This window comes from Mobula birostris, chromosome 7, assembly GCF_030028105.1.
Source record: "Mobula birostris isolate sMobBir1 chromosome 7, sMobBir1.hap1, whole genome shotgun sequence".
NCBI lineage: Eukaryota > Metazoa > Chordata > Chondrichthyes > Myliobatiformes > Myliobatidae > Mobula > Mobula birostris.
In genome coordinates, this window is record NC_092376.1 from 121,881,311 (window position 1) to 121,894,481 (window position 13,171).

The window sequence follows — 13,171 nt, forward strand, 5'->3', positions numbered from 1 at the left end:
CAGGTAAACGATGAAGATCATAACAAGGTGAATTTTGAGGCCAAAAGTCCATCTTATCATACAAGAAGTCCGTCAAAGAGTTTGAAAACAGAGGACTAGAAATTGGTGGTACATTTAATACACATTGTGTTACTTGTGAGCACCAAATACAGTTGACAATCTGCAGCTTCCCATGGAAGTATGTTTAGCTTCCTCTGATGATAAGAGAAGGAATAAAAGTGCAGGTATTGCATCTCACATGATTGCATGGGAAAGTGCCCTGAGAAGGGGAATGGTTGTTGGAGATGGAGAAGAGGACCGGGGTGTTCACAAAGGGAATAGTCTGCTCAGTGCTAAAAGGAGAGGGGATGGGATGATGAACACAAGAGATTCTGTAGATGCTAGAAAATTTGAGCAACACATACAAAATTCTAGAGGAACTCAGCAGCATCTTTGGAAAGGAATAAACAGTCGACGTTTCAGGACCTGATGAATGGTCTCGGCCCAAAATATTGGGTGTTCATTCCCCTCCATATTTGCTGTCACACCTGCTGAGTTTCTCCGGCATTTTGTGTGAGTCGGGGAGGAGATGATACTTTCAGGGGTGGAATGCTATTCGATTTGGTGAAAGCCTGGGTGAACAATCCACTGAATGTTGAAGCTGATGCAGTGGAAGATGAGGACAAAGCAGAGGACAGGTTGAGTATGTAGTGCAGGAAACGGAAGAGATGTAGTTGAGAGCCTTTCCAGCAAAGCAAACTGAGAAATACCTTTTAACAATTATAAATCACTGGGTCTGCCAGGAGAGAGATACCAAATGGATCTAAATCTGCTGTCATCATTTAAAATACATTGTAAATATTAATTGTTACTGTTCAAATCCCATATGGAATAATGAAAATGTGTTGCATTTTGTGCATATGATTACTAATATCTGAAGGTTTTTGTGACATTACACTCATAAATAGTTCCTTTTATTTTTTTAATATATTGAACATATGAAATTTTGATTTTGATGTTTCCACAGAAAAATATGTAAAATAGATTGCTATTTTACATTCTAAATTTGTTTGGATGATGTAGTTAGGCAAAGTGGTAAAAAGAGCATGAGCTTGTGAGTAGAAATTAACAAATCAATTTTTTCCTCTTTATTGCTTCTGAAATGTTCAAGTGTAATAGAAATGCATATCAATGTTCACAATCTGTGTCGTGGTGCAGAATAAAAATAAATAAAGAATAAACAAGTTAGACATTTTAGAAGAACTATGTTGAGTGTTGTAAGACTGAAAATACAGGCTTTCGTGCTGGGCAGTGAGGTCTAGGCCCAGAACGTATCGCCGTGGTGGGGCCATGGCCCTAATGCGAGGCAGGATCCGTACTTTGGACAACTTAAGAGCCAGCCCAGATAGACGGGAAAGTCAGGGTGTCGGGAACGGAGGTGGCAGTTGGGCAGATTTCGCGCTGAGGCTGTAAGACTGCCCTGGCTTCGCGGCAGTTTGCCCCCTGCTAATATGATGAACTGAGACTGAAGCTTGGGCCTACCCAAGGCTGTTCCCAGGATTCCGATCGAAGGACTCAATTCTGTTCTGAATGCTGTTGCTCGCTTCTATTGTTTGCATGATTTGTGGGTTTTTTTCTCTCTTTCTCTGTGCATTGGGGGTTGGTCTTTTTTTTAATTGGGTTCTTTCAGGTTTCTTGCTTTGTGGCTGCCCATAAGCAGACAAATCTCAGGGTTGTATAATTTATACATACTTTGATAATAAATCTTTGAATATTGTAAATATTGCTTGTTAATGTGCTAGATTTATTATTTAAACTATATAATTTTAACAGATTTAAAATCTTAATTTACTGAGGTTAAGAACTTTATGAAAACATTTCTATTCTAAACATTTCTATTCGAAAGCAGGATCTCCCAGTGGCCACACATTTTAATTCCACATCCCATTCCCATTTTGACATGTCCATCCACGGCCTCCTCTACTGTAAAGATGAAGCCACACTCAGGTTGGAGGAACAACACCTTATATTCCGCCTGGGTAGCCTCCAACCTGATGGCATGAACATTGACCTCTAACTTCCGCTAAGGCCCCACCTCCCCCTCGTACCCCATCTGTTACTCATTTTTATGCACACATTCTTTCTCTCACTCTCCTTTTTCTCCCTCTGTCCCTCTGAATATACCTCTTGCCCATCCTCTGGGTCCCCACCCCCCATCTTTCTTCCCGGACCTCCTGTCCCATGATCCTCTCGTATCCCCTTTTGCCTATCACCTGTCCAGTTCTTGGCTCTATCCCTCCCCCTCCTGTCTTCTCCTATCATTTTGGATCTCCCCCTCCCCCTCCAACTTTCAAATCCCTTACTCACTCTTGACTCAGTTAGTCCTGACGAAGGGTCTCGGCCTGAAACGTCGACTGCACCTCTTCCTACAGATGCTGCTTGGCCTGCTGCATTCACCAGCAACTTTGATGTGTGTTGCTTGAATTTCCAGCATCTGCAGAATTCCTGTTGTTTGCTATTCTAAACTTGAACTAGTCCTTAACTATATATAATTTGAACTATAGTATAGGTCACTTGCTATGAGGATATTATTTTGCAAGGTGCACACTATTACAAGTTTGATGAATTGTTGTAAAACTTGTTAATATTTATACAAGTTATCTATCTCTTTGTGACCATGCTTTCTGCATGTAATCAAGCAAAAATATTGACAGCCAGATTTATAAATTCCAGACATGCTGATGGAAAATACTGAAAGTAGCAGCACCATTATTTTACCTTCTTCTCCTTTCTCTCCCTTTTGACCATCTTTCCCATCCATACCATCTTTTCCAGGGAATCCCATTCGTCCAATAGGGCCTGGAGGTCCAGGATAGCCTGAAGGCCCACGAACTCCCGGAGGTCCAGGTGCACTGCAGATAAGCTGGGAAGGATCAAACTTAATGGATGACTTTTGTTTTGTCGGGAGTTGATTGGCAGCATGGGATGTAAAGCAGGCAAGTAGAAGCAGCTGGAGCATCATCAGATCTGGGAAAGTTAACACAGCTTATTGTTTATTGCTTTCAGCGGCTTTTCATCGAGCTCAAAATCCAAAAGCATTTGCTAACCCTGTGACAGTTCCCAAGTTCAAGACTGAATGGAGGCTAAATATGAAGCAGGCCATTTGTGAAACTTGTGTAAAAAACACGGTCATTTGGAAAAGAAGTTGTGTTGAGACTGAACGTTACAGAGACAGCTCCATACCAACCTTTGCCAGGTCAGTTGGACCCAACCAGGTTTGGCATAAGGAGGAAAAATGAATGGGGCAGTATTGTAGAAAGCAAATAGATACAATTTGAAAGTGGCTGAGGGCACATGTGAGGTTACCTACAACTACCTCTTGTTTGAGGTGTACAGTATGTGTGTAGAACAGTCTCATAGGTAATGATTGGTGGAGGAAGTCTAATTATAAAGAGATCATATCTGGCTCCCACAGTAGTGTGCATTGGTCATTTAATCATTTTATTCCATCTACTTCACTTCCTTGCTGTTTAGATGTCTTTCTACCTGAAAGGGGATTATTCTGTAACAGAGTTTACAAACAGTGACATTATTTAATAAGTGTACAGCCTTCTATTGTGATGCTATCAGATCTCCTTCCTTAAAAGTACAGCATGTTACAATTTACAAGCCAGCAGAGTTATTGAAGGGGGCCTCAGCAGCTTTCATGTTAACCCTAAAGGTCCCGTCAGATGGCTCTTATAAATAAAGATACGGGATCACCATCGTATATTTAACAAGAAATTAGGCCACATCTTCAAAGCAAACCAAATGTTTCCAATGATCTGAGCTGGTTTGGATTTATTGAATCATTTCCTCTGGCTACTTCGTGAGTTGCTTCCTTTGTAATAAACTTCAGTTTTTATCCCTGTGGAGTTTAGTCAAGAAGAACCACAATTTTCTTCCTTTAAGAATTGTACCGTGACTTACAGATGAGAATTTTTCTTTGAATCTTCATGCATGAACCTGAAAACTTAACAGTGGCAAGTATACATTCTCTCTGATTTCATTGTTTAGGGGTAAGGTTGGAATCGTTTGCTGAAGAGTTTTGCTGACTTGTTTTTTTCTTGTCAATTGATATTTTTCTGCATGTAAAATTACCAGTGTTAACTTTGATACCATCTTCAGAGTATTATTGTCATACAGCATTGAAACCAGCCATTTGGCCCATCGTGACAGATCAGCCATCAAGTACTGACTGTATCTACACTAATTCCATGGTCCTCATGGCTTTCTCTACCATGGTATTTCAAATGTTCAACTGAATACCACTCGAATGGTTTAAAGTGTACTATTATCAAGTCAAGTGAAGTTTATTATTTAACTATATACAGGTATATAACCATATAATGTACAAACGTTTGTATATAGAAACAAGAAAACATCTCTTCGAACCAGGGTACATAGCACATAACACACAATAACTTATGCTGGAGTATTTTGTGTGTGTGTGTGTTGCTTGGATTTCCAGCACCTGCAGATTTTCTTTTGTTTGTGATAACTTATGAAGGTAAGGATAAAATCTACAGGTGAATAGCACATATATAACAAACTGAAGTACATTAATATTAAATATTTTAAGGTTTGGAACAGATTAACCAGTGACAATTTGAATACAATGCAGCCGGAAGTGCAGAGGCCTAATGGCCTGGGGGAAGAAATTGTTCCTCATCCTGACCATTCTTGTTTTTATGCATCGTAGTCTCCTGCCTGATGGTAGAATGTCAGAGGATGCTGGATGGATGGGTGCGATCCTTAATAACGCTAAGGGTCCTGTGTATGCAGTGCTCCTGATAAATGTCCCCGATGGATGGATTTTGACATAAATTTGGATGTGAGATTGGGAGGACGTTCATCTTTGAAGCGGGTACTTCAGAACAAATCAAAACAGCTCAGAGGTCAAGGACAGGGATGACACTTTATACTTTATTGTCGCCAAACAATTGATACTAGAACGTACAATCATCACAGCGATATTTGATTCTGTGCTTCCTGCTCCCTGGATTACAAATTTTAAATATTTAAAAATATTAAAAATAGTAAAAATTAGTAAATATTAAAAAATTAAGTTATAAATCATAAATAGAAAATAGAAAAATGGAAAGTAAGGTAGTGCAAAAAAACCGAGAGGCAGGTCCACATATTTGGAGGATACGGCCCAGATCCAGGTCAGGATCCGTTCAGCAGTCTTATCACAGTTGGAAAGAAACTGTTCCCAAATCTGGCCGTACGAGTCTTCAAGCTCCTGAGCCTTCTCCCGGAGGGAAGAGGGACAAAAAGTGTGTTGGCTGGCTGGGTCGTGTCCTTGTTTATTCTGGCAGCACTGCTCAGACAGCGTGCGGTGTAAAGTGAGTCCACGGACGGAAGATTGGTTTGTGTGATGTGCTGCGCCGTGTTCACGATCTTCTGCAGCTTCTTCCGGTCTTGGACAGGACAACTTCCATACCAGGTTGTGAGGCACCCTAGAAGAATGCTTTCTACAGTGCATCTGTAAAAATTAGTGAGGGTTTTAGGGGACAGGCCAAATTTCTTTAGTTTTCTCAGGAAGTAAAGACGCTGGTGAGCCCCCTTGGCAGTGAACTCTGCTTGGTTGGACCAAGTCAGGTCATTTGTGATATTGACCCCAAGGAACTTAAAGCTTTTGACCTGTTCCACTTGTGCACCACCGATGTAAATTGGGTCGTGCGGTCCACTACCCCTTCTGAAGTCAACAACCAATTCCTTCATCTTGCTGATGTTGAGGGACTGGTTATCGTCTTCACACCATGCCACCAGGTTCTTAATTTCCTCTCTGTACTCAAACTCATCATTACCCGAGATACGGCCTACAATTGTTGTGTCATCAGCAAACTTATATATTGAATTTGATGGAAACTTGGCTGCACAGTCATGGGTGTACAGTGAGTACAGCAGGGGGCTGCAGTATTACAGAATGTTACTGTATGACATTCTCCACAATAACACAGTTCTAAGTTGAAAAAGTACACTTGATCCCTTATTAAGAAACCAACAAAGACAAACAAGATAAAAAGCTAATGAAACTAAAACTAACAATATAACAAAATAAGCTGTCTAAGCATCCCTTTGAGCGTTCGTGTTAACCTTATTTAAATATTAGCATATTTAACTATAATTAAGCAGTCAATTAAAAAAAATATCATTTCGCTGGGCCTACCCCCTGCTCTAACCAGGATGAAACTTACTAAAGGCAAAGCATGAATATGTAACTATACTCTTCACTTCTACCATGCCGCAACACACGTGACAAATTACCCATAATAAAAGCACAACACAAAATACAATACAGATAGACAGAAAATAAATACATGACTCCTATATCCCAGCCCCTTAATTATTACACTATAATAATTACAACCACATACTACTAAAAGTAAGGGACATGAAATCTTAACATTATACAAATGTCCCCTTTCTTCTTCCAGACAAATCATGCAACAGTCACCTAGGCTAGAGGTTACCAGCACTTAGCCCAGTACAGAGTGATCTTTACCACCACTCTCTGTCAAGTCAAAGTCATGAAGCTTCTAGAGCTGTAGCTCCTCAAACCTCTGCCTCCTGTAGAAGACAGATCCTGGTTATAGGCCGACCCAGACAGTTGATCTTGGTCTTGATGCACAGCTGCTGCACAAATCCTCTTCTGTCTGGAAAGACTTGAATGACTCTTGCCGTGATCCATGAACTTCAAGTTGCTGTGCCACGAACTATAAGCTCGACATCTCCTGGAAGGAAATTGTGTTTTGTAGCTGATCACGTCTGATGTTCTTGTAGCTGTGGTAAGTACTCCCTGACCCACCATTTCCAAAGCAAGCTTGGCATGTATTGGACTTGCTTCTATCCATGATAAGCATAAATATCTTCAGAAACAACAGATGGTTGGGTGTTAATGCTTCCAATCATTAGGACTGGATGATGCTTTAGCAATTAGACCACCATTGATAATGGCCTCTACTTCACAGAGAACTGGGTGGAAATCCTTTTCATCAAGATTCTGTATGTTTATAGTGGAATTGATGACCTTTTGCACACTTTCTCCTCTTAGCAAATTCAAGAATTCATCTGGAAATTCTTTGGCAAAAACTAATGATCTCCATTTTAGCCTTTTCGAGCTCCCCCCGAAAGACAGTCTCAGTCAACCTGACCTTTGACCTTCTCGATCTCTCCCCCCAAAGAATATCCTTGTTGTTCTTCAGCCAAGTTAGACTGAACAAGAATAATACTCACTTGCTTCCTTTTCTGACTAAGAAACAAGAGCAGGTTCTTAAATCTAAGATTCCAGGCCATTGTCTTTCTCAATCAGATCCAAGGCAAGAAGTGATGGATTATACATATTACTGCATCCACCTTCTTGTCAAACTGAATGACATTCATTGTTACAATCCCCTTTACTTTCGGATCATCCAGCAGAAGTTCTCCAGAACAATCAGGATTCACAGGCCATTTGGTTTCAAGCTAAAGAAGATACTGAGGTCCGGTCACCCATGTCTTATTCTTCAGAAAAGCCTCCACCTTCAGCCCTCTGAGGCCACATCTGCTGGGTTGCTTGAAGTGTTTACATACCTCCACTGAGTTGCTTGTGAGACCTTAATAATCTCTGAAACTCTGTTAGGAATGAAGATTCAGAACCTGGAAGTTTCATTCTTGATATATTTCAGCACAGGAGTGCTGTCAGTCCAAACGAGTGAGCCCTGAAGCTGCATGTGGAACTCCTTCCTGCAGAAGGTGTCCATGCGGCTTTCCACTGTAGCAGTGAGGAGCTCCATAGGAGGAATAGAAACCAACTTCAACTGAGCTACCCTGGATTTTCCCATGATAAGAACACTGTGCACCTGAGAACATGTATTGTGCAAAAAAAGGAGGCAGGTCACTGCTCCATAACCATCTTCGCTTTCATCTGCAACGTGGTGTAACTGTACAGCAGTAACTTCACCAAAATCCAAGGGTTTCACACATCTAACAACTGTGAAGTCTTCCAGCAGGCAGGGTTCTTCCCGTCAGCTTGTCCCCTCATGAGCAACTGATATTGGTATAGCATTGTCCCAGCCAAGCACTTTCTTACATATATCTTGTAGAATCTTCTTAGCAGGTAACACCACCAGAATCAAGGTTCGTAAAGGATCATAGATGGAACTAAGTGTGGAGAGGGACCCCTTCTGGTGCGTGGTCTATCTTAGATCATGAAAGTGTCAGACTGAATGCACCATTGCACACCCAGTACTCTCTCCACCAAAGGAATATTTTGATCCAAATCCAAATCCTTCCTATCCTTCGCTTGTTGCTCTTCTGGTATCACAGATAGCACACTGTATCTTTCGGTTAACCCTTTGAGAGTCAAAAGCTACCTTTAGCACAAATGGATGCATGATAGAGATGCTGCTTCTTCCTCAGAGGACACTGGCACAAGGCAGTCATCAACATCGAAGCAATGCAAAACCTTATCTACCGTCTCGCGGCTGAACTGTTCTTCATTGTCTTCTGTGCATTTCCTCAGGGCAAAGTTGGCACAGCTCGGAGATGAAGTTGCTCCAAAGAGACGTAATCCACCATATTGGCTGCCGATATCATCAGGCTAGCAGAGAACCCTCTGCAGATCTGCATCTTCTGCAGTTTCTTAAATCTGATGTAACATTGAATCAATATCTGCCATGATCGCCACTGATTCTTTTCTGAATCTGGTCATGACTCCAGTCAGTGAGCTAGTAAGATCTGTTCTCTGTGAAAGCAGAGCATTAAGTGATATTCCCTGACAAGTTGCTCCTTAGTCAAACACAACACGAAGTTTCCCTTTTCTGGGGTGATGAACATCATGGTGTGGATTATACCAGACTTTCCCAGATTCTGCTGGTACACTTTCAGCATAACCTTTGGAGATGACAACCTTCATGAAAGCTGTGCCTACAGTGTGAAATGACAAAAGTTTTTCCTTAGATTTGGAACAAATTGTTCAACAATCTTGCTATTATTAGGCACGTTAACATCCTTCTTCCACAAAGGTAGACTAGTCTGGTAGTGCCCATCCACCAGTTTTTGCAGAATTTGCAACCAGCTCTGTGAACTTGTGGTTTTCTCTTGACAAAGCAGGTTGCTCGTCCTGACTGCATTCAGGGAAGCTTGCCAGGAACCGCCACTGCCAAAGCTCATCCAAGTTAAAAACCGAGATCCTGTTCACTGTCAGCTCTGGCTGTGCACAGTCTCTTCCATCGCCATGGTCTCCTTTCGGTGGTCCATTCCCAGTCCAGCCCAACACTGGTCTAATTGCATAGGGTCCATCATTAACACTGCAAATCACTGGCAATGGCTCCAATGCTTGAGGTACATTTGTCCCTATCAGCAGCTCAATTTCTGAATTAATCTCTGGCAAGTGGAGCTGTTTCAGGTGAGATCATCCCTGTAGATCCCTCTGATGAGGTAAGTTCCCTTTGTGGACAAGCATAATTTCCTGCGTATAGATGTTAGTTAATTCACAATAGTTTTCAACATCTAAGCTGGCTGGTGGTGTAGTGGCATCAGCACTGGACTTCAGAGCAGGTGGTCCTGAGTTCAAACTCAGCCAGGTCCCAACCTGGGCAGCAGCAGTATCTGTGTGGAAGAAAAGCCTGGCAATCTACTTCAGTATCTTGCCATGAAAACCCTGTGGACCCTATGGTCCATGAGGTCCCGAGGAGTCGGACTCAACTGAACAATTGAACACCAACAACAAAGTCAGTCACTTTCAATCTTGAAACAACGCAGCTACTCAGGATCTTCTCTTGAACCATGGTGTGCAAGAAAATGTGTGTCCTTTTTCATAGAAACCCTAGAGCACAATACAGGGTCTTCAGCCCACAATACTGTGCCAAACATGTACTTATTTAAGAAATTACTTAGGGTTACCCATAGCCCTCTATTTTTCTAAGTTTCATGAATCTATCCAGGAATCTCTTAAAAGATCCTATTGTATCCGCCTCCACCACCGTTGCCAGCAGCCCACTCCACGCACTCACTACTCTGCATAAAAAAAACTTACTCCTAACATCTCCTCTGTACCTACTTCCAAGCATCTTAAAACTGTGCCTCCTCATGTTAGCCATTTCAGCCCTGGGAAAAAGCCTCTGACTATCCACACGATCAATGCCTCTCATCATCCATCAGGTCACCTCTCATTCTCCGTCACTCTAAGGAGAAAAGGCCAAGTTCACTCAACCTATTCTCATAAGGCATGCTCCCCAATCCAGGCAACATCCTTGTAAATCTCCTCTGCAGCCTTTCTTTCTATAGTGAGGTGACCAAAACTGAGTACAGTACTCCAAGTGGGGTCTGACCAAGATCCTATATAGCTGTAACATTACCTCTCAGCTCTTAAACTCAATCCCACGGTTGATGAAGGCCAATGCACCGTATGCCTTCTTAACCGCACAATCAACTTGCTCAGCAGCTTTGACTGTCCTATGGACTTGGACCCCAAGATCCCTCTGATCCTCCACACTGCCAAGAGTCTTACCATTAATCCTATATTCTGCCATCATATTTGACCTACCAAAATGAACCACCTCACACTCATCTAGGTTGAACTCCATCTGCCACTTCTCAGCCCAATTTTGCATCCTATCAATGTCCCACTGTAATTTCTGACAGCCCTCCACACTATCCACAACACCCCCAACCTTTATGTCATCAGCAGATTTACTAACCATCCCTCCACTTCCTCATCCAGATCATTTATAAAAATCACAAAGAGAGGGGGTCCCAGAACAGATCCCTGAGGCATACCACTGGTTACCGACCTCCATGCAGAATATGACCCGACTACAACCACTCATTGCCTTCTGTGGGCAAGCCATTTCTGGATTCACAAAGCAAGGTCCCCTTGGATCCCATGCCTCCTTACTTTCTCAATAAGCCTTGCATGGGGTACCTTATCAAATGCCTTGCTGAAATCCATATACACTACATCTACTGCTCTACCTTCATCAATGTGTTCCCGTGAGGTTGAGCTTGTTCATGAGGCCCACTGTGCAGAACACTGCTGTACTTCCTTGATAAGTAACCAGGTTCTTGTTACCCTTCTTAGACTTCATTTCTACTGGAATTATGTGAAGTTTACAATCATGATCGCCATTCCCTGTAAAGCCATTAGATACCAGGGCACTACTCACTGCTGTGCCTGATTTTTTTCCACGGCTTGTTTTGATCAGCACCCTCTTCATCAGAGTGAATATAGAGTATGTTGGGATGCTTGCCACTACATATCTTGCACGAAAGACGCTTCCTACAATCCCTGCTGATGTGTCCCATACATAAACAACTAAAGCAGAAACCATTTTATTTTAGAAAGGGGATTTTCTCACCATGAGCCTTTTCCTCCAGCTGAGGGCACAAATCCAACATGTGTTCACCCTTGCAGAACAAACCCTTTTGGCTGACGAGACCACTTCCCTTACATTAGTTCCAGGTTCAGTTTTAGCTTTACTTCTCTCAGTGGTAACAATAGTGGCAAAGCTGCTTCCTTTAGCCTTAGAACGATATTGTGACTTAGTTTTGTTCACACCTTTGCTTTGTGTCAGTGAGGTAGCTTCCTGTGTATTCCCAAACACCAGGTGTGTAACAATCTTTACTTACCTTTCAATAAAATTAACAGTGTCGGTGAAAGTAATTTTACAGTTGTGCCTTCCTTGCAATTTACAGACCGCCATTTTCCAATTATTCCAAAGCACACAAGGCAATTTCTTTATAACAATCGACACGTTGGCTCTTGCATGTACTGCACTTCTTCCATGGCATTACAACAACCTCCAGGAAACAGGCCGTAGTCCTGCATAGTGTTCATGTCTTCAGATCTGATCGGTGCCTAAACAAGGTCCTTTTGGATGTAGCCTAATGCTACAGCATAATTGTCTATTTTGCCTCAACACTGTTCTTAAAAGCCCTCATTAATGCATAATACTGCAGTCACCATGTAGTGGGTCACCATCGAAGATTGGAATCTCTCTTTTAGGCAGAGATGACATACACTGTTGTATCAGTAAGGTTTTGCCTCTTCATTACACCCACAGTACTATTCAGACCTCTATCATCTAAATAAGAGTGTTTCTATACTGTAAGCTAATGTCTTCGTCAGCACTGTGAGTTGTTGGATGTGATAAGTTCAGATACCTCCCTTAGTGCAGGCTGAGAGTGAACACCCTGAACTGCCTCTTAGAGTCCTAACTCATGTTTCAGACATTTGAGGAACAAATGAATCAACATTGAGTGTGTAGGGTTTTCTCTCTGCCCTGTCAATATAGGGACTCACACCATAGGATTGTCTTGCTGGAACACGTTCAGTGTCCATCTCACATCTAGCCCTTAGCACATTAACTTTCACCATCTGCGTGGCAATTTCTTCCTGCAACTTCAACTACTCTTTGTTCACTGTAGCTGCTCCTTCCCTTCCTATAGTTGTTTTCCCTTTTCCGTAGCTGTTCTTCCATCTGTTGTTCTTGTTCTTCCAGCACTTGTTTGTCCTTCAATAATTGTTGCTTTGTGATCAATTAGCCTCCATTTTAATATGCGCAGAAGAGGTATTAGATACAGAAGATGCTCTGCTTGCAGCAGAACTTGGAGCATGGACATTGGACATTCTGACGCTCAGGTTTGCATCACCCTGTGGGTTCTTCGCTATATGCATAGTCAAAACATGCCTTGAAATTTGAGAAACATTTTCACTTGTTTCAACAACATGACCTTCAACATTATATGTTTGGTTCAGCCATTGTTCAACATCCCCAAAGATTGCACTACTAAGGGATTCAATATCTACAAAACTTTCCATTTGCTTACCCTGCTTTGGCTCTGGAATTAAAAACAACAACATGTAATGCTGCTTATCAACAGCTTCACGGAGACTATTCAAGTCCTTAAGATAAGATTGCACTTGGAAGGCACTTTCCACATCTCCCATCAGATCTGTAATTGATGGTATTAAACCTTTAACTTTGCTCACATTTTTCTTATATTCCCTTTGAAGACTTTCGATTCAACTCGCTAAAGTTTAATTTCTCTTTTATTCCCAACTTCAAGGTTACTGACATCAGTTCCAAACTTAAATTCGCTAATGTTACTTTTCCTAGCTGTGCCACTCACAAATAACCCTTTCTTTGCTGGCAACACTGGCAAT

General features: G+C 41.9%; 1 protein-coding gene across 1 annotated transcript in view; it reads right to left on the reverse strand.

The window, feature by feature from the left end:
- c1qtnf2 (C1q and TNF related 2) overlaps positions 1-13,171 on the reverse strand; it is a 42,990-nt gene that overhangs the window by 6,212 nt on the left and 23,607 nt on the right. Inside the window, exon 2 of the mRNA XM_072264416.1 lies at positions 2,758-3,006. Coding sequence (XP_072120517.1) covers positions 2,758-3,001 — 244 coding nt within the window. The 5' untranslated portion in view covers positions 3,002-3,006. The remainder of the gene's footprint in view (positions 1-2,757; positions 3,007-13,171) is intronic.